Below are 27932 nucleotides of genomic sequence, written 5' to 3'. Positions count from 1 at the left end.
CACACAAATCATATAACCATAGGTTAATAGTTCATGATGGGGCTTCCATACTCTAGCCCAGGGAAATGGAACCTCAGATCTGGAAACCTTCCAAGCCTCTATTTCTGGCTCTTAGAACTCTTCCCAGGCCTCCTTCCCTCCCTTCAGTGGCCCTGTTTTGCAAATTATTTGAGTGGTTTGGTGCCCTTGAGCTCTGAATAACGCTACTTGCTTGCCTGAAGTGTGCATGTAACTATCCAATTGTAAGGTAAAGGTAAAGGACTCCTGACAGTTAAGTCCAGTCGCAGACAACTCTGGGGTTGTGGCGCTCATCTCACTTTACAGGCCGAGGGAGCCGGCGTTTGTCTGCAGACAGCTTCCGGGTCATGTGGCCAGCATGACTAAGTCACTTCTGGCGCAACAGAACACCGAAACCAGAGCAGCGCACAGAAACACCGTTTATCTTCCTGTCGGAGCGGTGCCTATTTATGTACTTGCACTTTTTGGCGTGCTTTTGAACTGCGAGGTTGGCAGGAGCTGGGACTGAGCAACAGGAGCTCACCTTGTCGCGGAGATTCGAACTGCCGACCTTCTGATCGGCAAGCCCAAGAGGCTCAGTGGTTTAGACCACAGCGCCACCCGCGTCCCCTATCAAATTGTACAAAGGTAGAATTCAAACTTGTTGGTTCCCCCCAAGTTGGATCAGAGGTAGCTACAATGACCTCCACGTGGGCCAGTTGAGTCTCATTCAGGTAACTGACACTCTCTTTAAATCATGGAGAAAAAGAAGAGGGGTGGCAATACAACCAAAGGAACAGCCAGTGAACAGAATTAAAACCACAGTCTTCAAGTGTGGTCAGGTGTAGGCATAGGGTTGTGGAGAGGTGGCCTTCAAATCCTCATTCAGCCACAAAGCCTGTTGGGTGACTCACTGTTGCACAACTACCTCACAGGGTTGTTGTGAGGATAAAATGGGGACAGGACAGAGGAAGGAACCATGTTATTGACATCTGACTGTCTTGAGAGACAATGGATTGCACCTCCCTATCCGTCACGCACGGAGGGCCCGCTTTACACAAACCGCAGTAAAGGTTTTCCCGGGGGTTTTCTCAGGCGAAGCTGCAAGTGCGACGTTCACACGTTCGCGTGTTCCCTCCCCGCCACCCCATCATAAATCTTAGGAACTCCTACAGGCAGAATCTGGCTGTCAAGTCAAGGGAAAGCCTATGGCGACCTGCCAGCCTCTCCCACTCGGGGACTTTTCCCGTCGGGAGGCGGATGCCCCGTCCCCTCACAGGGTATTATTCCCCGCCCTCCATGAGCTGCTGCCTGTTCCGGGGAAGGAGAAAGAGGACGCCTCTTTTATCTCCCGCTCTCTGCGAGGGCCCAGAAGCCGGGAGGCCAAGGCGGCAGGACCGTCGGGAGAAGGCGGCGCTGACGCGCATCTCCGACGCGCATCACCTCCTCCCCTCTCCGCACTGGAAGCGAAAGCGGCGCGCGCAGCCACGCCGCCCTCCCTCTTCCCCAGCCCGCGCCTGACGCAACGCACGCAGGGCGCCGGCCAACCCTCGCGAGCTTTACATCGTCCCCACAGCCGCCCGCTGCTGAGCGGCGGCCTGCCATTGGCTGCCGGGCGGCGGCGGCCCCGCCCCGTCCGCTCTCTCCCCGGCGAGGCGCAAGGAGAGGGAGGGAAGAGAGAGGCCGCTGGAAGTTAAGATGGCGGCGCGTGTGAGAGCGGGGCGCTGACCGAACCCTTTCCCGCCGCCGCGAGCTCCCCGCTCCCGCGCACGCCGCTGCCCAGCCTCTCGCTCTCCCCTCGCGCCGAGCGGAGGCTCCCGAGTGTGAACGAGACACCCAGCGGCACTCCGGAGGGGGCGCCAAGCCCTCCTTACCTCCCTCCCCCCCCCGCCCGCCGTCGCCCGTCCTTTCTCCTCCGCCTCCTCCTCCTCTTCCCCCCCTCCCGCACCCTCCATTTCCTCCTCGCGCGCCCGGCCCCTGCCCGCCTCTTTAGAGGGAGGGGGAGCGAAACATGACATCGATCCACTTCGTGGTGCACCCGCTCCCGGGCACCGAGGACCAGCTCAATGACCGGTGAGGAGGGAGAGCGCGCGAGGGGAGGCCATTCGGGGCCCCCGGGAGGGGGGGGAGACAGAGGGAGCAGAAGAGGGGGAGGAGCCCCCGTGCGTGAGGGGAGGAGCCCCGCGTGTTTGGTTGACGGGAGTGAAGGGTTGGAGGTGGAATGTGAGGGGGGGACCTCTCCTTCACCCCCTCCCCGGGATTTTGTTTATTCCCCCCCCCCCCTTTTCACTTTACACGTTGTGAGCAGCGTCAACAAGGTTCTCCGCCTGGGTTGTAAATGCAGGAGCCGCCTCGTGCATTTGGAGGCTTAAAAAATCAAAAACCACCGATAAATAAATAAATAAATAAAGCCGCTGGTGTCAAATGAGAGGCACGGTCCCATGCATGCTTACCCATGTGTAACGATCCCGTTGGATCCTGCGTTGGATCCTGGGTAAACGTGGGTATAGGATCCGGCTTGGAAACGTGTTGGTTTTGCTCTTGTCTCTGGGTTTGCAAAACGTGGGGTTGAGCAGACTCTCCGGTCTTCTCTCCCCGGCATTGAATAAAAACTTCGACTGACAGTGTGATTACGCGTGGGGTTTCACGCTGTAAGCATCGTGTAACTTGGCCTCTTCTGATGGTGTGTATATTTTAACTGGCGCTATGGGAATCTTGACCGCAATGGAAATTTAGCTATTTCGAACGTTGCACACCATCAGATAAAATTCTGAAGGACTCTCCCATCTTATCTCGAAGAAGCTGCTAATCTTGTCAGTCTTTGGCATAGAAATCAAAGGAGCAAGACTAGGTTTTGAATTAAATATGCTTTTAAGGGGGACTTAAGGGAGAATGTGCAACTGTACAAATTAGTGATGGGAAAGGGATAGGTAAATCAGCATGTTTATTGTGGCTGGTGTTCTTGCAGGGGAGATCTATGAAATAGGCTTGATTGCATTGAGGTTGACAGTCTTGAAACTGCTAAATGTATATGATTGGGAGCATAATGGAAAGCCCAAATTGCAAGCAATTTGAGATTTCCAGTAATGTTTAATTTTTTGTATTACAACACATTACAACACAAAAATAATTTTGTTGCAGTTAACATGTAGATATATCTATTACTTCTTTTTAAAATAGCAACAGAGATAGTAGACATAATTGTACTCTCTGGGCCTTTATTAAATTTGATTATGGTCCAAGTCTATGCTGTTATTGTGCAGCACAATCTTAAGCATATTTACTCAGAAATAATACCCCTGTGTTTTGGTGGGGCTTATTCCCAGATGAGTGTGCATAGGATTGTATGCTTATCTAAGAAAGATGTCTGAAAAAGGTTTCAGTAGAAAATGAAAAGCTAAATATTTAGCAAGTAACGTACATCAATGTGAGGGTTACAGTACATCTTATTCAAACCATTACGGGCCTGCCTGTCTGGGTGTGGTTTCTTTCTCTTGAATGACCTGGTGACACATTTAACACTGCAGTGAGTGTCATGTGCTAAGAGAAATACCACCTCAGAGATTGGCTGCAGCCTCACTAATGTCTATGAATTTGGCATGTTTCTGTCATAGAAGGGTGGAGATAGGACATTAATAGTGTGAGGCAAGTACACTAGCATCTTCATGTAACTTCTACAGCCATGTTCTAAATATGTTTGCCTTGAAATATATCCCACTGGGTCCCATGGTATTTGGTTTCTTCCTGGTGACACTGATTATGGCTGTAGCTTTAGAATCATAAGCAAATGGTTCATGAAGTTGTAATAGTGAGGAATGCTTAAAGTACCAATTTTAGTGCAGACTTAAATGTACAAAACACCTTATAAAATGGCTGTTGGTAGCTATAACTTCTTAGCAACAAATGATTATTTCATAAATTCATAAAATTATTTCATAAATATGGGGGTTTGTTTTTTGAATTGTTAGTTGGAAAAGCATAGATTTGGTTTCATTTATGCAAACACTTTTAAAGGACAACTTTATTATGGTTGTTCATTTTTACTGATGTAATAACAAATGCTCACAAGGATAGAACATATTTGATTATTGCAGAGTTTTTTGGTCTGTTTGCAGAGAAGCTTAGCTTGGCATACATGATTCTGCCTCCCTTTTTTATTATTTAGACAACTCTGTCAATTAGATTAGGCCACGGGTAGGCAAACTAAGGCCCAGGGGCTGGATCTGGCCCAATCGCCTTCTAAATCCGGCCTGCAGACGGTCTGGGAAGCAGCTTGTTTTTACATGAGTAGAATGTGTCCTTTTATTTAAAACACATCTCTGGGTTATTTGTCGGGCATAGGAATTTGTTCACCCCCCCCCCCCAAATATAGTCTGGCTCCCCACAAGGTCTGAGGGACAGTGGACTGGCCCCCTGCTGAAAAACTTTGCTGACCCCTGAGTTAAGCTGTGAGGAAGTGACTGGCTGAAGTTCACACAATGAGCTTCATGACCAAGTGGGGATTTGACCTAGGGATTCCCTGGCCATTGTTAGACACCTGATAACTACTGCACCATGTATCTGTTTGCACTATCAAAATGGCTCCCATTAATTAATGATCACAATCTGACTGTTGGAAAAATCAGGTTATTTTTGTATACCTATTTTAATGCTGTGTGAATTGTTTTTTTTTAATGTTGATCACATGAAACCAGAAGCAGATGAGTAATAAATATTAATTTTACCTTTTGGGTATATATTTTCTTCTCTGATGTAGAACGGTATTAATATCAAATACCCTTTTGAGTCGACATGCTTGGTCCCATAGCAGTTGTGACTTGTAATCATGGTGACTTAAGAGAGGGGAAGCTCTTCTATATTTAAAAGGTGTTGAAAAGCTTCTCTACTCAAGAATTAGGGATTCAGGTGTCTCCCTTGGTGAGGGTAAGCAGGATTTTAGGCAGGAGATTGAATACCGTACAATTTAGTAAACCAACATTTTCCTGCCTGTTACTATCCCACTTTTGACCATGTATTTTGGTGTACAGCATCATAAAGGGATAAAATAAATTGGGACCACAAGTCCATAGTTTTCCTTTAACAGTGGTGTACTACCAAGTTTTGTGACACTGCCTGGAGCAGCTGTTTATTTGCGTATATGCGTTAGGATCTAACTGTTAAATCAGGGCATTCTTTACCGGTTAAAAAGCATGTGCCTTCAGTAGAAGATTGTTGAAATTAGAATCTAGATATGTTTTACTAAGCTTTGTTAATATGTAATGTGTATCAGTTCAGTTTACTGTGTCTAGCAGACAGCCATTACACACATAAAAATAATAACAAGAAGAATGTAATGTTTTCCTTCCCCTACCAGCCAACAAAAATGTGTGGCAGGGAAATGCAGAATGTCATGTTTATGCAACATGGGCTAAGTATTATACATTAAGAGGGAGAGATGTCCAGCATCCTCTGGGAAGGTGATTTTGGCAACAACTCTTGTGTTTCTGCTTGTGTGTAGTTGTGCCTTTGGAACTCTCCCTACCTTTCCAAAATTCCATTACACTATTTAAAATATCTTCATGCTTAGCTAGCACAGGGTATTCTGCAGTTATCTAGAGACTGTAGATTGGATCTGGACCGAATTAGTTAAACTTAAGTCCCATTGAAATCAGAGAAGCTTAATTACTTGTACCACTGATTTCAGTGAGACATACATTCAGCTATTTTTCTTTGGCTTCAACCCTATATATTTTGTTGAAATCTTACATAGTTTGAGGTCTAAAAGTTTGGAGCTCGCGTTGGGCTGTGGCTTCTAGATACAGCACCCTGAGGACAAAACATTCACCAAACATTCTCAAATGGTTTTAAAGGAGCATTGCTGGGAACATCTACTCTATGCTTTCAAGAAGCTATAACAGAAGGATGCAGTCCACAGTATTCATTAATTTCAGTGTTACTCTTGATTGCTGCTCCAATTCAATTTAAATGATTGGAGATTTTATGCTACAAATACCTGGCATATTGATGTATTTTTCTGCTCCCCCAAGAGTTTTGAGATATATACACTGGACAGTGTTAGTTTTAATTTACTCCCTTATTAACTCCCTGGCGCCCAAAGTTTGTTTACAAATAGACTTAATGAATGTGTTTAATAAAGATACATACACACACTTCCTCCGGGTGGTCACCTAAAAAATCCAAAATAAAACTGAACCTGCCCAGTTTTCCACTTCATAATAGGACTCTAGATGACATTAATGAGCTTGAAACAATATATGATGTGGCTTTGGAGTGTGCATGTGACACATGGGTAAGTGGAGCCCATCCCAGAATTTATGTAATTTTGTGCACACAAACCCTAATTTTTCAGAGTCCCATACAGTGCTCTGTTTTGAAGAATCCCTATTTTTCTTTAGGCTTATCTTATGATTAATCCACAGCCTTTACTATTCTCATAGTTCCCTTCTGAACCTTTTCTGGTTCGTTAACATTTTTCTTTAATTGCGACACTTAAAAGGGAACAGGATACTTTAAAATAAGGTATTGGTGGCATTAAGTAATTTTACTGTTTCAGGGACTTGGATATAATGGGGGCCATAAATTTTGTCTGGTCTTGCTGGCTGACCAAAAATTTCGTTTCTGAAACTTTGCTCCTATCCAGGGCTCAGGATTTTGTCCCTGACCTTGTGGTGCCCCCTCTGAAGTGCAGCAGGATGTTGGGCCATTTCCCAGGTGGGAAAATGTCCTTGGAATCATGCTGTGTCGAAGTGTGGTGCAAAAATAAGCCCTGCCTCTTTTGTAGTGTGTGCCTTGTTTTGGTGATGCCCTGCAGAGGTGTGTGAAGTACCTTGGAAGTACAGTCTTTCTTCCAAAGGTGTGGGCTATGAAGGGAGTCTCAGCAAGGATTGCTCCTGCAGTGGTGATCCCTGCCCCCTCCCCAGATTGGGAGGAAGCCTTGGACTTTCCACACTCACCAGCTAGAAAAAAATGCCAGCTGGTCAGAGTAAGAATATGATTAGGTAGAAAAAGCTTCATACATTAGAAAAGTATTGGTTCCCCCTTCCCTTCCCCCAGGCCATCAACACACCACAAGTGGAAAGCGTGGGAAAGGAGGATAGTAAATTTGAACTTATTCACTCTGGCATCGTCATGGTCCTCCATGCACCAGTAGCGGTTTAGTCATGCTGGCTACATGACCCGGAAAGCTGTCTGTGGACAAACGCTGAAAAGCGAGTTGAGTGCTGCAACCCCATAGTCTCCTTTGACTGGACTTAACCGTCCAGGGGTCCTATCCTTTTTTCTTTTTTTTTACAAGGCTACTCTTCTTGGTGGTGGTTTTATTTCCTAACCTTTAGTGAATCACATTCTTCCCCTTCTCATCGTGAGATCACCTTGTTGAAAGGTTAGCTATTGTATTGTTGAAATGAACACAGAGAGAAATGTATTACCAGTGAAATGTATTTTTGATCTCATTGCAATTCATGTTAACCGCTCCACTTGTGATTTCCTTTCATGTCTTATGTAAGGCATATGGCAGGGTGTTTCAGAGTACAAGTACAGGAGCCTGTTTTGTGAGGGGCCTTACCCTATATGTGCACAGAACAGAAAGAGGGGGGGTGGACAATGACACAAAAACATGAAGCACAAATGTAATCCACATCGTGGAAAAATACTAAAACACTGGCAGTGATTGCCTGTTGCAGCAGTGGCTAACTTTATTAGCCTGGAGTCTGGAATATGTCTAGCCAGACTGCTGAAGGCCCAGCCATGGCATAATAATATCCCTTCCCAAGTAGTTTGCACTGGGAGAGTTTGTCTTCTCAAACGAAATAACCTTGAAAATTGTCTTCACATTGCCTTAGGTGGCATGCTTGGCGTAAGTGGCATTCTTGGACTGGTAGTGTTGCCTCCTGAGAGCAGTGCTGATGATGCAGTTGCCTGTAGGGGCAGCCTTGTAGCCAGATTTCTTTCTTAGGTGGGGCAGCCACATTTTGAGCTGGGGTGTTTTGGAGGGGCATAGTGCTAGCCAATCCAGCTTCTTTACTGATGGCCAATCCAAAGGAAGGAAAAGGCAGTGAGAGAGCAGGTTAACTTACATAATTGGCTATGTAAAGGTCATGTTAACAGAGCATTTAGTGTGAACACCAGGAATTAGATGACTGGCATATTTTTTGTTTGACCTGAGGGATAGCTCAGTCAGCATTAGACACTTAATCTCAGGGTTGTGGGTTATTGGGTTAAGGATTCCTGCACTGCAGGGGGTTGGACTAGATAGATCAGGCTTCCTCAAACTCGGCCCTCCAGATGTTTTTGGCCTACAGCTTCCATGATCCCTAGCTAGCAGGACCAGTGGTCAGGGATGATGGGAATTGTAGTCTCAAAACATCTGGAGGGCTGAGTTTGAGGAAGCCTGGACTAGATGATCCTTGAAGTCTCTTCCAACTCTATGATTCTAAGGATGTTATGGATGCAGTGAACAAGGCTACAAAAAGGTATAAAACAAAATAGAATAGTTTATGCTATAACTTGTAAAGTAAAAACTTGTGTGGAGTGGTGCTGAGGACAGATGAACCGCCTTGAGATCTTATTAAGAGCAGTATATTCATCTAATAAATAAAAAAATCAAATAAAAATATGCATAAGGTAAAGGGACCCCTGACCATTAGTCGTGACTGACTCTGGGGTTGCGGCGCTCATCTCGCGTTATTGGCCGAGGGAGCCGGCATACAGCTTCCAGGTCATGTGGCCACCATGACAAAGCCGCTTCTGGTGAACCAGAGCAGCACACGGAAACACCGCTTACCTTCCCGCTGTATTTATCTACTTGCACTTTGACGTGCTTTTGAACTGCTAGGTTGGCAGGAGCTGGGACTGAGCAACAGGAGCTCACCCCATCGCGGGGATTCAAACCGCCGACCTTCTGATCGGAAAGCCCTAGGCTCAGTGGTTTAACCCACAGTGTGTACCTTAAAAAATATGCACAACCAGGCTCAAAAGCTTGACTTTGCCAATAGCTACAGTCATCTTTCACCTGTTTTTGATTCTTCATGAACTGAGCTACTTTGGACATGGCAGTCAGCTTAGCTTTAATGCTGGATTAGGTGTCTCAGCTTTAGATTCCATATGAAAAACAAACTTTTCCATAGATCTTCCTTTCTGTTGGATGGTCAAGGATCTTTTGTTTACTGTTTGCTATATAAATGACTAAAAGGCTAACAGAGATTAGAAACTAATTGTAGAAATCCATTGGATTTTTTTTTACTGGTTGCTGGGTTGATATTTCTTCCCAGAAACCCTGGAAAGGCCTCATGCTGAGTTGCACGTATTGGGAAAATCAGAAATTAGGCCTGTTACAGCAGAACCAGTCAGCCAGCCAACTGTAGATTGCACAGTAGTGTTTTTATTCCTCTAGGCTTGTTTTCATCCTTTGCCGTCTAGCATCACAAGGGGGAAAAAATAGCCATTATGATTGTGAGTATAGCGAGTGCTTTAAAGAGTGAAGAATTACTTGGGGTAGATGTATTTCAGCTCTCTCTAGGTTACCTCATTATTTCACCTTTTTGCAATAAGCGCCCATTCCTCCTCTACTCATCATAATAACTGCAGAATAAACTAACCCTCGCTTCTTACAACAAGCACTCAAACATTCTTCTTGATTGCTGGCTGGGTAGACAACACAACTAAAGCTGAAAAACAGAGCAAAGGAAAGTCCAAGCTGTGGAATGTAACTTTGGCCCATAATACAAATTTTAATATTGATCTCTTCGAGTTAAATTAATGTAGGGGCTGTTTTTCTGCAGGATCACTTAATTAAAGGGTTATTGTGATCATGAAAAATCTACCCTCAGTCAGGGAAAGTCTTTGGGGGCTTTTCTAGATGAGGCTTTTGTTGTGTACTGATCCCGCTTTCTTCAGTGAGTTTTTCAGAAGTCCTGTCTTAAATTGCTCCTGTCATTAAAATGAGCTTTCATTCTTTACATAGAGGCTGCCAATTGTTATGTCACAAATAATTATGTCACAGGCAGACACGTTAACAGCAAGGTTGGCCCAAGTAGGTAAGGAGGGGCATACATAAAATGAGGCTGAATGCATTTGTGCACAGCTGTTCTGGCTAGGGCCAATGGGAATTGTAATCTAAAACAGTTTTCGAAATTCACCAGATGCATTTTGCATCTGGCTGTTGGCCACTTGCGACCAAGTGAAGATGCCCGGGCACCAGGATGGTGCCTGACGTCTCCAACATCTAGAGGTCTGTGGCTGGGGATCCTTGGATGTGTTTTCACACACTAGCAGCACATCCTATCCATTATATTTTCTCTGCAGAATCAGATTGAATTTCAGGAACCAAAATGTTGCATTTAAAAATATGACTTTCAAGCTGCCTGGCTCCCAAATGACAACTAGGCACCCCATTTTAGTGACTGTAATCCTGGTTTAAGGTCATGTGGGTGTCCCATCTCCTGCCAACCTAGGAGTTCGAAAGCATACTAGCACGAGTAGATGAATTGGTGCCGCTATGGCGGGAAAGTAAACCGCGTTTCTGTGCACTCTGGCACCGGTCACAGTGTCCCGTTGCACCAGAAGCAGTTTAGTCATGCTGGCCACATGACCCCGAAAGCTGTCTGCGAACAAACACCGGCTCCCTTGAACTGAAAGTGGAGATGAGCGCTTCAGCCCATAGTCAAATTCAACTGGACTTAACTGTCCAGGAGTCATTTACCTTTACCTTTTTACCTTAAGGAGCCATTTGGTGTTTAGCGTATATATCTGAGTTTCTAACACTCATCTGGAGGCTACCAGGTTGGCAGAGGCTGGTGTATCATGTGATCAAACCAAAAGAATGATGGGTACATTTTCATGCTTTACCTCCTTGCAAATCGTGTGTTTCAAGGTGTATTTGAAGTTACTTATGCAAGAACACCAGTGCATGATGAAGAAAACAGAAAATATCTATGGTTCAGCTCTTATGTTGTCTTGTTTATATAATGCTATGAATTTATATTGTGCTTTATAAAGTACAATACGACAGGCTCCCTTCTAAAACCACTTTAAGTTGATCACAGAAAGTGGGGGGTGGGGACAAAGTAAAAGTAAACTGGGGAAGAACATGCACTTGTTTCAATTGTACGTACAGTACTTGAGTTTAGTAGTATGGCAGCTAAGAGATTTTGACAAAGACTTTATGCAAAAGGTGGACTTTGAGGAGGAATTTGAAGGAAGTCAGATTGGCACCTTACAGGTACCAGGCACTGCAAGAGGGCAGAGTTTGACGCGCAGGAGAACTACAGATAATGGAGTGCTAGAGCTAGAAGAGCAAAGAGTATGTTGGCTAGGAGAGTGGTGACAGAAAGGGGTGCTTGGCAACCCTGGTAAATGAGGCCATTTTTAAAGCTGCTAACCAAATGCTATTTATGCATTTGTTATGGTCATGGTCTGAAGGCACATGAGGTCTCTACCTTGCTTACACTAAGCATATCTGGGTCTGTTCAGTGCCTGGATGGGTGATTGCCTTGGAATCACATGTATTGGGTTGCAAGACAGAAAATCGGTGGAATATAAATGTAAGAGAATTAGAACAATATTCATAACTTAATCTGTCTTTTGACCACTGGAAATCTCAGCTACTAATCTGGTTCCGAGGTTTCACTCACCATGAGCATTTGTTGTATCCTTATAAATAGATCTATTAATAGCCAAAGTAAATTTTGGTCAGAAATGTGCTGCTTGACTGAAAATTATTAATGCTAAAAGATCATTTGTTTTCTCTTGCAGGTTAAGGGAAGTTTCAGAGAAGCTCAACAAATACAACTTAAACAGGTGAGGTAGCGTTAATAGGGTAAAACATCAAAGGAAGGGTAACTTTAGGACAACCTTCCCCAACTTTGGGTCCCCCAGAATATTTTTGGACTGTGGCACCCATCATTCCTAGCTAGCATGGCCAGTGGTAAGGAATGATGAGAATTGTAGTCCAACAAAATTGGAGGACCTGAGGTTGGATAAAGCTGCTTAGTTGTTCAGCTTTCATATTCACCATTTCCAGAATTAGTACCTTTGTCTCTAAATTAGTTTCCCTACTTGGTTAACTACATAAGTCTTGTTGCCCAAGTCAATGCAGAAAGGAAGAGCTATTGATGTACCTGTGATGGTCAAAGTGCCATGTGGATGTGGTTTTGTATTTCATTGGTATCCAAATTAATTGTTTGATCTTGGGTTTTTTTTGTCTTGTTTTAAATGTCTTGTTTGTTTTTGTGTTCTTAACTGTTTTTAATTATGTATAAATCATCTAAGACGGTTGTTTAGATGGTGATTAGTAAATCAGTATTGGTGCTGATGATAATAATTGGAGTTTAGCATTAAAAATGATTTAAATGAATTGAAGTGCATAGGCAGGATTAAAACTGGCTGCTGCTGTATATTTCACAGTTATTGTCAGAAAATAGCACTTGGGGAACACTGCTTCATAAAGATATGTATTGGAAAATACATTATTGAAATATAGTATAATGTTTCCTGGTGGCTTTTAACATTTTGTTCTTTTTTGTCTTTTGGCTGAAAATACATTGGGTTGCTGCAACTGTAATGTTCATCTTTAATCAGTTTCAGATGTTACAGCTATATTCATTATACATTCCATATGCCACTTGGTTTATTTCTCAGAGTTAAGGAGTCTTAAAAAATGTTACCCATGCTTGTTTTTTGTTTTCAGCCACCCCCCTTTGAATGTATTGGAGCAGGCCACTATTAAACAGTGTGTGGTGGGACCAAATCATGCTGCATTTCTCCTTGAGGTAATTTGTTCAAAATACGTTTGGCAAAAATATTGTGCTGATACTGTTAAACCTAATTCATATAATTAAATACAGTTTTCCCAATCTCAATTAGACCAACTTGACCCACAGCTGAAAACTTTTATTTTTTACATAATTAAAGTTTAGTATTGTTTCATTATTGGACACTCTCTCTTTTAAATCTAGGATGGTAGAGTCTGCAGGATTGGCTTTTTAGTTCAGCCAGACAGATTGGAATTGGGTAAACCTGATAATAATGATGGGTAAGGACTACTTTTGTTGTGTATTTAAGAAGTACCTAACAAATTTCTCCTGGTATTTTGATTAAGGCCAATCTAATGACCTATTTTATAGTAAATGATGAGAACAGAATCTTACAATCCTAAATGTGCCATGAGTTATTTTAGATAATTTATTTCAGTAATCACTCAAGTTTGAGATTACAGTCATACCTCTGGTTATGTTTGCTGCGGCTTGCGTACACCACGGGATAGTAACGCGCCAAACCAGGAAGGACTGGAACGGGTTACTTCCGGGTTCAGCGATTCGCGCATGCGCAGAAGCACCAAATGACGTCACGCACATGCACTGAATTGTGCGGTGAGCATGCACAGATTTGGTGCTTCAGGTTGCGCACTGCTCAAGTTGCGAACGGGGCTCCGGAATGGATCTCGTTCGCATCCAGAGGTACCACTGTACATTTTTACATATTTACCACTTGCTAGGGATGTTTTCTGGATCCACATTGTTATTATTTGGCTCAAAATTATTTTGGGGGGAACTATTACCAGATATGTTTAATGTTTGGTTTAAACAGGTTTTTGGGCTTTACATTAACTCATGGTTATAATTTATAATCTAAGGCATATTCATTCATTTATACAGACACTTCACAATCTTACCGTAATTCCTGACACTGAGTTGTTGTTGTTTTTTAAGTAGGACATCATTTTGTCAACCACCAAATTCATTAGGCATGCTTCACATGCTTTTTCTTTTTCCATATTAGAGCATCATATACTGCAGCTAAGTATGGAAGATTCCCCAAGGGTGTTGCTTAAGCTGGTGTGTGTTACCAGACTAAGTCCCTGATAATTTAAACCTGGGATTCCAGGCTTTGTTCGTAACCCATTTGGGATTGTATTGTGACTGATCTACCATCTTTTACTTTCAGTTCAAAGTTGAGCAGTGGCTCAGGGGCAGGAAGGACATCCAGGCCAGGCAGAACTAGTGATTCCCCATGGTTTCTGTCTGGTTCTGAAACTCTGGGCAGACTGGCAGGCAACACCCTTGGGTAAGTTTTGATAGGGTTGAGGCTACCATCTGTTTGCACTTGGTTATGTGTGGCTACACATAACATTGTCTTCCATATGTATAAGACCACCGAAATGCAGAAGTGGTTTTTGGAAAAATGCTATTAAGCTGTTAAGTTTGGAATGTTAAATCTATAATTGTAAGCAATCTAATTTACTTTAACCATAATAAAAACATGTCTGCTACTGTGGGTAGTCCTTTTAGATCCCTCCCCTGAATAACAATAACTTCATTTTAGGGGAACATAATTTACTCAAAATGTCACATGAATCTGCTTTGTAGTAAGGGACTAATATTAAAAATACAAATAAAAACATTTGTAGGAAAAATATCTGCATGTGTGTCATGACCTGTATTTGGACATATTTGTTATTTATGTTGTTGAACAATGCTAGCATGATTTAGAAGTAAACAATGAGAGGATTTCTAGTTAAACCCGGTGCATTTGTATCACATCAGCAACAATTGTTAGTATCTTCTCAAGAATGGTTCACTACTTCAGTTTCAAGATATCTGAACAGCCTCACGTTTCGATTGTGTCAAGTGTATTCAGTTAATAAATTATTATATTAATACAAGCCCTATCTTCAGCCTAGAAAAAGAAATCAAGCATAAATAATATCCTACATTTCCACTAATACAAATATTTCAAAATAAATTACCACTTATTATTGGTAAAGATACTTATATCTTTCTTCCAAAGGAGATCTTTACTGGGAGGATGACTATTTCTGAAGCAATTCATAATTTTAACCAACATATGGCCATTAAGATGTGGTAGTATTTAAACGTTTTGCATAGAAAAGGGGAGTTCTGTTTTAATTATTTGTAGTGTAGCGGTCAGAGTCTGTAACTCAGAATGTATGGCTCTTGGATATGAAAACTTAAGCATATTGATCTTTTGCACATGCATGCAATGACTTCATTGCTAACAATTTCAGAAGTTGGCTGGAATGTAGAATAAAAGTAAAAGCTGAAAGTAAAGAAGTGCATCTTAATGCAAACTAGCTTGTGAATTTATATTCTTTGGAGTCTTTAAAAGAAATTGCATTTGTAAAACTACAGAAAAGATGCCATTGTATCAAGCATTCTAGCTTCATTTTAAAAGGCTACCGAATCACATGGCTAGTGTACTGTAGCCGACAGTTAAATTCAGCAAAATAAAAAAATTCCTTCAGTAGCACCTTAAAGACCAACTAAGTTTATATTTTGGTATGAGCTTTCGTGTGCATGCACACTTCTTCAGTGTGTATCTGAAGAAGTGTGCATGCACACGAAAGCTCATACCAAAATATAAACTTAGTTGGTCTTTAAGGTGCTACTGAAGGAATTTTTTTATTTTGCTTCGACTCAGACCAACACGGCTACCTACCTGTAGTTAAATTCAGATACACGATAGTTTGTAAAACAGCTCAAACACATAAATCTATTGCCGTTTTAAAAATTCTTCAGGAGTCGCTGGAGCTCGGGTGTCGGGGGAAGTGGAGGAGGATCCTCTGGTAGATCATCAGCTGGAGCTAGAGATTCCAGGAGGCAAACGCGAGTTATTCGAACAGGACGTGATAGAGGATCTGGGCTCTTGGGTAGTCAGCCCCAGCCAGTGATTCCAGCATCTGTTATTCCAGAAGAACTCATTTCACAGGTATGAATCTTTCTTGTGATGAAATATTTCAAAGTTGTGGAAAAGGAGTAACTGGGAGATGCTTGCTTATTTATTTTGCAAGTTTATTGCATGTATGTATATATATTGGAGGAAGATGGAATGCTTCTGTGCCCTTAGACGTTCACAATGGTTGGAAACTTGAGAAAAGGAAGAGTATCTGCATCAGATTCATGTAAAGCTAAGGTTGACTGTGAGCACATTTTGGTTTGTGGTCTTGGGACTGAAATATTTTGAGTCAGCCTTTGAAAAACACCTGGCCCAATTTTTAGTGAATAAAGAAATAAACACCACCCATAATGCAAGTCACTTAATGTTCGACCATTTGAAAACACATTTGTGTTGACTATTCACTAAAGATTAGCAGGCAGACTACAGATTATTGAGAAGGAACAATTTCTGTTGACATGAGGGTTAGCAAGAATTTTAAAAGTAGGTTAGTTGGTTAGTATTTCTTTAGTATTGTGTGAAGATGATGGCGCTTCTTGTTCAGGCCTTTGAGACTACCCTAATTGGCCTTGGACTCCCAGGGATAATTGATAATTGCTCTGAGATTATGTTCTGTTTCCTATAATGCCTGTGGGTAAATTTCTTCAGACACTGCACATGTTTGTATTATTTTTATGCGTTCTTTCTGTGGGTCTCTTCCTCCACCCCCACCTGCGCACTAGGACACTTTGATTTTATTCACATTAAGTTGTTAACTAATATTCTCTAATGGTAAATACACATCTTCCTTGTAAATTGATAATCACTTTTCAAATTTCTTAATTTTAGTATATTTATAAGAGGCAGACTTTGTGCTATATGATACACGCTGACATATTCAATATTGTTGTTGTTTAGTCGTTTAGTCGTGTCCGACTCTTCGTGACCCCATGGACCAGAGCACACCAGGCACTCCTGTCTTCCACTGCCTCCCGCAGTTTGATCAAACTCATGTTCGTAGCTTTGAGAACACTGTCCAACCATCTCGTCCTCTGTCATCCCCTTCTCCTAGTGCCCTCAATCTTTCCCAACATCAGGGTCTTTTCCAGGGCTATATTCAGTATAGCCAAGGAATAGAGAAGCACAACGGTGCCCATAAATCATTTTTATCTGGCAGGATACAGTGGTACCTCTGGTTAAGAACTTAATTTGTTCCGGAGGGCCGTTCTTAACCTGAAACTGTTCTTAACCTGAAGCACCACTTTAGCTAATGGGGCCTCCTGCTGCCACACGCCGCCGGAGCACGATTTCTGTTCTCATCCTGAAGCAAAGTTCTTAACCCGAGGTACTATTTCTGGGTTTGCGGAGTTTGTAACCTGAAGCGTTTGTAACCCGAGGTACCACTGTATTTATCCCTTCTGTATCAGTACTGAGTTACTGAAATGGCATACATCATCAAAAATAAACTACTATATAATCATACTTTAAAAAACCAAACAGCAAATATCCAAAAGAAAGAATGTGTCAGGTAAAAATATGTCAGATGAAATATCTCCAGCCTCTTAGATCAAAAGCCTACCTGAACGACAGTTTCCCCCCCAAATGTTTTTATAATAATAATAATAATAATAATAATAATAATAATAATAATAATAATAAATAATAATAATAATAATAATTTATTTATACCCCGCCCATCTGGCCAGGTTCCCCCAGCCACTCTGGGTGGCTTCCAACAAAATATTAAAATACAGAAATCCATCAAACATTAAAAGCTTCCCTAAACAGGGCTGCCTTAAGATGCCTTCTAAAGGTCTGGTAATTGTTATTCTCTTTGACCTCTGGTGGGAGGGCATTCCACAGGGTGGGCGCCACTACCGAGAAGGCCCTCTGCCTGGTTCCCTGTAACTTGGCTTCTCATGGCGAGGGAACCGCCAGAAGGCCCTCGGCGCTGGATCTCAGTGTCCGGGCAGAACAATGGGGGAGGAGACGCTCTTTCAGGTATACTGGACCGAGGCCGTTTAGGCCGTTTTATTCTGGGCACTGTAATGGTGAACTCACTTCCTTGTGCCAGCCTCACCTCTGAAGCCACATGAGCAGAAGGGCCTCCCCTGGCCATTTGAGTGAATGTTTTCATTCCAAATTCTGGACCATGTTCTCACATTTGTTACCTGTCTAGCATGATTTGAAAGTAAATAACCAGCTGCTGTCAGAAGCTTTGGCATGCCCATGCTCCAGGCAAGGGGATGCAGAAGTTTGGCTTGGCAGGGTTCAGAATCTCACTCTTCCCACCTACGGTACTTAGAGAGGAGTCCTGAATCACCAATATATATACACTATGTGCCATGAGCGTTGATGGGAGGGTGGCCTGAATCCTTCATGTCTTTGCTGGAGGCTTGTTCCTGGAAGACTGGGTATAAGAAAGTTATTATTAAGCATGTCCCCCAAAAGGAACATTGGTAGCCTCTTTAAAAGTAGCCTGTGGAGTGGAGCTAAGGAATGTTTAAGCAGCAAAGAATTGAAATAAGCAATAGATTTTTATTTTTACAGATTTATAAACTGCTCCACAACCAGAAGTTACTGAGACTTCACATTACTTACTAGCATTATCCAAAACCAGCCTGTTTACCTTTTTCCAGTTAAACATGATATCTGCTTATATTGAGTATATTGTTGACTTCTACTACTCCAGAAATATTTGTTTCTGTTGATGAAAATTACCTGGAGAGGTGTAACATGTTACATTGTTAAAAATGTGTTCTATTTTGTTTAGGCACAAGTTGTCTTACAAGGAAAATCTAGGAGTGTAATTATCAGAGAGCTCCAGCGGACAAATCTTGATGTAAATCTTGCAGTCAACAACTTGCTGAGTCGTGATGATGAAGATGGGGATGATGGTGACGACACGGCGAGTGAATCTTACCTTCCTGGAGGTTTGTATTGGGCAATGTTTCCTTTTTTCATCATTAAAATCAATATTAAGTTATTCTGTCAAAGTGCAATAGACTTTCAGTTTGCAGTACTGGTAAAGAGTTAGCATTATTTTCTTTGCGATGTACCCTATGGAGATACAAAAATATTGATTCCTCTTTGGTTCCAATAAATAAGAGAGAAAGTAATAGGCAAGACAAAAGTAAGGTTAACTTGTATGGAAGTGAATGTCTTGAGTTAGCTTATTGGATTTGAAGCAACAGTTTGGAGGTCTAGTATAATGAAAGCTTGTACATACTTTGACCATCATCATTTATCTTGGTAAGAGGGTCCGTCCCCCCAAGTGTAAAGAGCTCTTATTGCAAGGACCTTCTGTTTTGTAACTCTCAGGAGACAGTTATGCTAGAACAGCTGTACACTTAAAATGTACCAGTCTTGAGTAATTTGGCATTTTATATAATTGATAGGCATTCCTATTTGGGGCATGATTTTCCATACCTCATATGCACATTCACACAAAGCCTGTATATGTAGATCTCTAGATTGTGTTGCTCCTCAAATACAGGAGAACCAGGGTGCACAACTTGTCTAATACGAAGGGCTACAGTGGGAAGCTTATAAAGTGGGAAGACTGTAAATAATTTGCATGTTTGTTTTGACAAGCGAAGAATTAGCAATTTTGTTCTAATATTGTGAAGAACGAATTGACAGCAGTTGACATTACTGTTGTTATGAAAGGCTAGTGATTCATAATGTGTGATATGCCGGGGACAAGAATTAACCTGGGTGCTTGTTAGGGAAAGGGCCTATTTATACAATGTAACTTTGAGCCATGTGAAGCTCTCCTTGATAATGACTGGATACCAACCTGTGTGAACTGCTGGTGACAGTTTTTAAAAAGGTTTTTAAAAATTGTTGCATTGGTTGGTGTGCAATTTTTTGCCACTTTGGGCCATTTTTTAATGCATAAAGGGCAGACTATAAATATATTGGGCTGAAATCCTAAACTAGGGAGAAAGTTCTGTTGATCATAGTAGGGGCTTGCTTCTGAGTAAACAGTCAAAAGGATTGCGCTGTTAATGCATCCAGCTTTCATTTTTCTCATTCTGTAAACATGCTGTGCCTCTTGGCTTGTGCCTTGCCTTTGAGATAAGGAGCTATGGCAGTCTCCAAACCTAGCTGCTAAATTTCATATCTTCCATAGATGACTATTTAAAATATTAATAAAATGCCCAAGCAAAATCTTCCCTATCTGCTCCTTTCTTTCAGCTAAAGTTTTTTCCATGTCTCCATATCTCATTCTTCTTGTCTTGAGCTTCTGTGACAGACAAAAGGAAGGGGGATGAGAGTATCTCCTACATCCCCAACCCCTTTCAAAGGCTAGTGTTCTCTTAGACTGTCTTTTGGGGGGCTTGGTTTGCTTGTGTAATTTATTGTTGTTGGGAAGAACTGAGCAAGCTCAGTGGCAGATGATTCACAGACAGGTAGACAAAGCACCGGTGTTTTTACTCATTGAAAGACATATTTGTAAGCATTGACTATTAAAAAACCTTTGTTCTTACAAAGTGTGCTTACAGTTGTAATGCTCTTGTTGCTTTGAGACATTAAATATGAATTAGGTAAAATTTACTAAAACAAAACAAAACAATTTACACAGCAATACTTTTACCTCAAATAGACTTGACAGCACTTTTGGGTCAGAGAGGTTAATCACATTCCTTGTAAGGTTCAATAGATGCTCAGCAAGTCCCAATTTTGAGATACAAGGTGATGGTATTCTAGGTGCACGTTGAGCCACGTGCATCTCCACCAAAAGGTAACTGCCAAAGTTGTCCCATGTTGATAAAATATGGACGTGAAACAGTCCTGAGGCTGCACGAAAAGGGTGCTGCTTGGAGAGCAAAGGCTTGCTGTTTAAAGCTGGTTAGTATTTGCCCCCCTTTCCTGGTATTCTAGATACATGGAATTTTCCAGAGTTCAACATTCTGGTTTGTTTGGTTACCGTATTTATCTTAACTTTGTGTTCTGATGGCCATTGTCACGGGAAAATACTTGGCTTCTGAGCTGCAGCAGTAGTTTTGGTGTGGCTGCTGGAATCTGTGTTGCAGCACTGAAGCAAAATTATTCAGCCAAGTTACTCCATTGTTTTTACAGGAGAGGTGAGCTCTACTGTTTATATTTAATGTGACCTTCAAATTCTCAGTCATCACTGTATCAGGGGGATTTCATATGAAATAAGCATCTTTTGGAGGCTTTGAACAATGCATTAGGAAGAGGTCAAGTGGTGTGCCCTATTGGCGTTAGTTTTGTCTAGGTCTATTTCAGAGGTAATAGTTCACGGACAGATAGTGAGATAGGTTTATTTTATTTTTATCGTGTTTAGATTTTGGGCTTGTTTCTGTTACAAATGTAGATTTATCCAGTTGGGTATTTGGTGATATCTGTGTAAGGCCAGAGTGAATGTTTTGTTTGGTACGTAGTACCGGCGGCACCTCTTTTTGTTGTTGTTAAAAAGTGTGGCACTTAACTGTAACAGCTTCATGGTGAGTACCAGCACCTATTCTTTTAGACAAAAAGCACTGGTTACTAGTAATTTAAATTTTCAACCTTTTTTTAGAACAAGGGTAGGGAAGCTGTGGCCCTCCGGATGTTGTTGGAATGAAATTTCCATTGGCCATGTAGTCCAACATCATCTGTAGGGTCACAGATTCCTCATCCTTGTTCTTAGAGCAAGGATTCCCAAACCATTGTCTGTGGACCACAAGTGGTCTGCAAGCTTTATTCAGGTACTCTGTGGTGTGTGAGTAAAAACACAGTTACAAACCATATAGCATTGGGCACAGCACATTACAGTTGCTACAACAGGCAGAAAAATTATGAAATGTTCTGCCAAGACCCTCAGCAACTTTCAAGTGGTTTGTGGGGATTTTTTTTTGGGGGGGGGACTACTGTTCTAGAGGATGCCGTGTGCAGAGAAACTAAAAGTAATTAGTGTTGAGGTTGTGATTCTTAGGATGGACGCTGAAAGGATTGCATAAACCTATGTTTCCTTGACTTAATGGAGGGATCCCTGGGATGGTGCAAGGTACCAGTGAAGGACATTTTGGGTGAGGGAGGAAAGAAGCTGAAAACAATTTTGCATGTTTAATTGGTATCAGATGTATAAAAACATCAAGGTTTCTCAAAGTGAAAGTGGCAGTCTCAATGAGATTACTTTAAAGGAGAGATGTCCACGATGGGTGGACGCATTCAGTGCACCTAGATGAGTACCCATAGCAAGGCTTGTGGTTGGGAATGTCTATGGAAAGCCTAGTTAATGTAAGAAGCGGGGTGTGATTTTATAGAGCTTGAAAAACATTGTCAGAAATATAAAAATATATCTGCTGTCAATGTGGACAGCATTTCCTGCTTTGTGTTGGAAAATAAATTTAATAGAATTTAACAGAAAGTCAGGAAGGCAGATATTTTTTTCCAGCACCTAAGGTAGGACCTTTATCATCTCCAGATAGAGAATTAAAAGATGGGGCACTATCCTACCATTAAAGTCAGTTACTTCATGATAGAAAATGTAGAGTTTGTTTGGGGGGGGGGCATGCTTATGAGTTCTTGCAGAGGTTATCAGCAGATTCTATTAAAATTGACATTTTCCAGTTTAGGAAGCTATTGTCTTAATAATAGGCAAACATGAGCTTTATTCTCTTTGGAGGAAGTCTTTTTTTTATCTGCTTTCTTCTGGAACATAAACTTATTGAGCTTTGCTATTTTTATATTGTTTAACCGCTTCCAGCTTTGAACCATGTCTGGATTAGTTTAGACCAAGCAGTTGATATAGCTAACACTGGTTTCTTAAATCAGGACATTTTGCTTGATCGCATATGTGAGCAGTAGGCAATACATCCATACGCTAGGGAATCTGAAGAACAGAACATCAGTTTTTGTTGGTGGATTTGTCTTGTTTGGTGATGGTCTTTCAAGATGATATTTCAAGTAGCTGATAATTCACCTCAGATCCTTGTCTCCTCTTATAGAGGATCTTATGTCTCTTCTGGATGCTGACATACATTCTGCTCACCCAAGTGTCATTATTGATGCTGATGCTATGTTTTCAGAAGATATTAGTTACTTTGGTTATCCATCCTTTCGGCGCTCATCACTTTCCAGGCTAAGCTCGTCCCGAGGTAATTTTGCACCTTTTTTTTCTTTGTAAATAAGTAGCATTGCTGTGCAGTACACTAGTTATAGCACATGCTGGTGATTTTTGTCTTTAGTTTTGTGTGTACAACCCTTTTCTGTTTTAAATATAGATATATAAAATTTCTTGCATTAAGCTGTAAAAATTGTATGATGTAAGTGTGTGAAATTAATTGCTAGCAGTATGTTTGAAAAGTTTGACAGGTGAAATGTGTATGAGGCTTTCAAAAAGCAATCTGCCTAAAGCCAATTTTTTAAAAAAACCATGCCTACTTAGGGAGTTCTTACTGAAAAACTCAATGTTTTTCTCATGCAACATTCTGAAAGGGAGTTCAATTGCTCAGTATCCATGGTTCATAGGGAATTTTGTGCCTTCCTGAGTCTGGAGGCATAACTCAATAGTATAGTTAGAAGTCCTACATCTGTTCCAGTAGGTAGCATTGAAAGCTCTTCCACTGCTCCTTATGCACTGCTCTAAGAGTAAACATTGTCTTTGCAAAGCATAGTAATAATGACATACTCAACAATAGGTGAGGCAAGCTGGAATTTAACTGCATTCTGAAATGGCTTGCAGTGCTCAAATTCCATGTCTGTTATTCATAACCCATTGCAATGACAGAGTACTTTGCATTTTGTCAAGTTATAAGCATGACTTGAAAAGCGTATGAAATGTGCTACCAGATCTGATACTTAGTTATTCCTTCATAGTTTATTAAAAATACCTATTATGCGTATCCATAACATTTTACCAATTGTTAATCCAACCTCTATCATGATCTTTCATGGAGTATTGCTCTGCCCATTCAATTTTTTTCTGTTAGATATTCCAATGCCTGAATATCTTTGTGTTATCACAAGTTAGGATCAGTAAAATGGTTGCTGTAGGTATTAGGCATAATTTTAATTTTCTCAACATGTTAGATTTATCCAATCTAGCGTCATAAAATTATGCAGTTTCTGTAGGTGACGTAGAGGATTAGAACAAAATACCTTGTCATCATTCTTGAGACATGGTTCAGACATAACGTTGAAGCTAGGGTTTAGATCAGGGGTCGGCAACCTAAGGCCAATGGGCCGGTAGCGGGCCCCCGGGGCTTGTCTAACTGACCCATGGTGACCCCTGCTGCCGCCCGCCATCCGCTCTTACCGGTGCAGGGACTGACTTCTGGGTTGATGGCACCTGTGTGCATGCACACGGGCACTCCTCCGACTCATAGGAGCATGCGTGCGAACACACTCTGGCCCATCCTCCGACGGTAATCTTGCCAACCCCTGGTTTAGGTGTTGAGTGCAGGCTGCAGGATCACATGCATCCTCCTCCTACCCATAGCTGCCAAGTCTCCCGTATTCCCCGGGAAACCCCCGTTTTTCCAGCCGTTTCCCGCTGGCAGCCCGGATTTTAAAAAACCCTGTAAATCCCCCGGATTCTTACCGGCCCGGGGAGGCTCCTTCTGTGCATGTCTGGAGTCTCTGGACATGTGCAGAAGCTATTTCTGGCGCTGCAGCCATTTTGGAAATGGGCAGAGCATGCGTAGAAGCAACTTCCGACGTCGCTCTGCCCAGTTCCAAAATGGCCGCAGCGCGACTTCCAGTTCCACGCAGCTGCCGATCCTGGATTTTTCAATCTGGAAGTTGGCACCTATGCTCCTACCCCTTCGAGTGCACACACTCTGTCTTCAGTTTCTACATTAAAAGAGAGACGAAACTATTAGGGTTCTTGGAATGAGTTTATTACATGCTTGGTTCCACCTTAACTTGGATTGACAATGGCTGCATGTAATTCCAAAGCTGGAGGGAGGAGAGAAGAGGAATTTATGCAGAAGGTGGTGGGGAGAAGGTTTACACGATCCTCTAGTCTACACTTCATCTCTAAAAGCTGTTTTAAATGTCTTTAAGTTTGACCTATTTGGCCCATTTTCCCCCAGTGATTTTGGGATGGGGATTGGGTGGGCTTAGAACAGCCAGAGTTGCCTTTTGAGGGGGGTGGCAAATTGGATGCATTTTTTTGGGGGGGGCAAGAGGGCTTACCTATACAATATGAGGTGTCTGAGGGTTTCCTTAATGCTTTTACTTTTTGTTCATCTTTTTTTAAATAAAAAATTAGCGCCCCCCCCCCGCCAGTACACCCCTCTCCTCCTCCTTTACCCAACCCAAAGGCATAGTTCTGGTATAAACAATGGCAGTAAAATTCATACAAGCACAGAAGTGGAGAGAGACTGAAACTTACTAATATCAATATGAAGGAAAACATTATCACAACTACCTTTTTGTTCAAATGGAAGATGTTTTACTGCTGTTTGAAGCAGTGAACACAATCACTCATCATGATTTAGTCATTCCTATTTAGCATTTTTTAGGACCTATCAACAGGCAGTCAATCGCAGCTCTGTTTCAAGCAGAAGGAAACCTTCATTGTTTTTTTGTTAACTTTTTTTCCTTTTTAAGCACAAGGAACCCTCCACCACCTCATATCGTAGAAGGAGGCCTTTCTCAATTTGTTGAATTTGCCTTACTAGCCCCCAAAGTGGCAGAAAATGCCCCCCCCCAAACCTTTTCATGGGGCATGAACAGTACCATTAGGATGGGAGATGATTTTTGGCCCAGCATTAGTCCAAGTAGATGGGTCACGGGAGATAAAAGGAAAAGTTGTTAAGAATGGGCTGTAGATCAAGGGGTGGGGTGGGGGAAAGAATTAAGCTATGTGGAGATTAGTTTTTAATAAAGGAAGAGAATGAAATGACAGATACCAGAAGGAAAAAGAGAGCAAGGAGGAAAGATGAGAGATTTGTTCTTAAGAAGTTTATCAATACAAATGAAGACTCATATGTTAAATGCATTATGTGCATGTACGTATATTCAACCTCTGACTTCTTAAATCACTCCCTTTTTCCTTTCTAAGGTTATTTCTATGTTAAGATGAAAAATCCTTATTTTCCATGTATATTTGACTCTTGGATATTTAGCTTGATTACCTGACTTAAAATTTTAATTGTATGAGAGAACTGGAGAGTACTGGCTTTAGACAATTTTAGGCCAATTGGAGGGAAAGCATTTTGGTAAGGAACATCTCCTTCAAAAATCTTTTTTTTAGAACGTTGTCTGACTACAAAAAAAATCAGTTAAGCAACTTTGCCATAAGCTTTTAAAAATCAAAGCAAGTCCTATATGTTTGTTTAAATGAAGGGGTTGGATTAGCAAATTTTACAGAAGTTTTAAGATTGTTTTTTAACATTTTCAACTGGTGGTGGTGGTTGGGGAAAATTCTGAGACTCTCTAATAAACACTCCTTTTTGGTTAGCTTAAAAAGTCTAAAAGAGACATTGCCTTGTTTGGTGGCATCTATTTTTCTTGCTGTTCTTTGATAAGATCACCCACAATATACTCTTTGCATATGGTACTATAAAAATCTTAAATCACTTTTTATCTCATCCTAAGTAAACATTGAGATATTTTTTCTTCTTCTGTTAATTCATTTTTTGAGTAGCTTGAAACTTCAGATTTTGAACTTTATTTCTAGTCTCATTCTTGCATTTCAAATTATTTTGGCAATACCAAAGTACATATGCTTGAAAGGGTTAATATTTTGAGTGTTGCATGTCATTTTTATATTTACACTTAAGTGAAATCTATAAGTAGATTTTAACTGCTGTTAGTTGCATCCTGAAGGGTCTTTACTAGAGAGTGGCTTACTTTTATCCCACTGGTGTGACCCAATTGCATACCAGTTCTCCTTCTTCCCTTAGAGAGAGACTCTGAGCTGTTGCGTGAACGTGAGTCCGTTTTACGTTTGCGTGAAAGAAGGTGGCTTGATGGAGCCTCATTTGATAATGAAAGAGGCTCTACAAGCAAAGAAGGGGAGCCAAACCTTGACAAGAAGAATACACCTGTCCAAAGCCCGGTCTCTTTAGGAGAGGACTTGCAGTGGTGGCCGGATAAGGTATTTTGCTTGTATTTTATTTTTTATTAAAAATGCAAAATTGGAATATATTGTATTGTCTGTAAATGTGGATCTATCTCTTTTCTCCCCCTGCCACCTTCCTCATCAAATGGCCCTGCATGTAATTCCTACATTATGGACGTGTTTACATTGAATGTGGATCATTCGTGTTCATGTCACTTCAGTTTTGACGTGTTGCTCAATCATAAACTCATTCACTTGGAAAATTAAGTATTGTTGACTTTAATAGAAGGGAGTTGCTTGAATGGAAGTGTGCACAGGCCTCCTGCTTTAAGTAGTTTATAGTTAGCATCCCTTTCACTTGGACAGAAAATTATTTGTGTCAATTGAACAAGTACTCGTCTGTCTTTATCAACACGTTTGCCACCCTTTGAAGCAATGGGGTGATTTTTTTTAAGCTGATCCTTTGCGTTTCTTCTGTCTACTCTTTTCCCTTTCACCAGTTGGTTCACTTGTTTTCTGTCACCTTGCAGTTGAAAGAACTCATCTTCACACTGTTGCTGTTATTTTCCTCCTTCATTCAAGAAGTGTGATTATTTGTTAGTGTCAGCTGAAAATGATTGCTTTTGCTCTGATGATAAAAACAACAACTATGAACCTATTTCTCTTTTACTCCCTGCCCTTCTAAGGAACAAATGTAGCGACAAGTAGGTGGGCCATATGAAGATCTGATATATGTTTAGCCTAAAGATCTCTACTGGTCCTATTTGAATGGACATGAACTATTTTGTCTTTTAAACTCTACGTCCTATATTTGTGCCTTCCTTTCCCAGAAGACTGAAAGCCAGTCTGGACTCTTAATTAGTGTAGGCAAGCATCTGCTCCCCTTCATTATTTGCTTCCAATATTTTGGGGGTACGTACTGTGAAGTAGCCTTTTCACAAAGCAGGAGATATAATTAAGTGGGTATCTGAAGTGCAGTAGAGTCTTGAGAACAGTAGAGTCTAGAGGAAGCTGCAGATTTCAGGCAGGGATCTTTTCAGTCCTACCTGGCAGGAGCTGAATCAGGGACCTCTCGCATGCAAGCCATGCACTCAGTTGCTGAGCTACAGCTGTTGTGAATTAGTAGAATCTTACTTGATCATGCAGTGGGCTTATTTTTTAACTTGAGATGCCCAGCACAGGAACATTAAGCTTTGGGCCTGTTTATTCCGTTCTCATCTCTCTTGGATTTGTATTCTCCTGG

The 27932-nt window shown here is 41.5% G+C and overlaps 1 protein-coding gene across 8 annotated transcripts in view; it reads left to right on the top strand.

The window, feature by feature from the left end:
* The first annotated feature begins 1600 nt into the window (after positions 1–1600).
* The window catches only part of UBR5 (ubiquitin protein ligase E3 component n-recognin 5), a 69138-nt gene continuing 42806 nt past the window's right edge, over positions 1601–27932 (top strand). For 5 of the 8 annotated variants that reach the window (XM_088675761.1, XM_035126423.3, XM_035126424.3 and 2 more), the window contains exons 1-9: positions 1601–2070; positions 11749–11793; positions 12683–12764; positions 12951–13027; positions 13939–14058; positions 15531–15720; positions 18440–18599; positions 22626–22775; positions 26514–26725. In XM_088675761.1, coding sequence (XP_088531887.1) covers positions 2009–2070; positions 11749–11793; positions 12683–12764; positions 12951–13027; positions 13939–14058; positions 15531–15720; positions 18440–18599; positions 22626–22775; positions 26514–26725 — 1098 coding nt within the window. In that variant the 5' untranslated portion in view covers positions 1601–2008. The remainder of the gene's footprint in view (positions 2071–11748; positions 11794–12682; positions 12765–12950; positions 13028–13938; positions 14059–15530; positions 15721–18439; positions 18600–22625; positions 22776–26513; positions 26726–27932) is intronic. The other 3 variants (XM_088675763.1, XM_088675762.1, XM_035126427.3) reach the window with 1 other exon arrangement.

The sequence above is a fragment of the Zootoca vivipara genome, chromosome 8 (assembly GCF_965207765.1).
Source record: "Zootoca vivipara chromosome 8, rZooViv2.hap1.1, whole genome shotgun sequence".
In the NCBI taxonomy this organism is placed as follows: domain Eukaryota; kingdom Metazoa; phylum Chordata; class Lepidosauria; order Squamata; family Lacertidae; genus Zootoca; species Zootoca vivipara.
The sequence above is the reverse complement of the archived record's forward strand: the minus strand, read 5'-3'. Positions and strand labels throughout refer to the sequence as shown.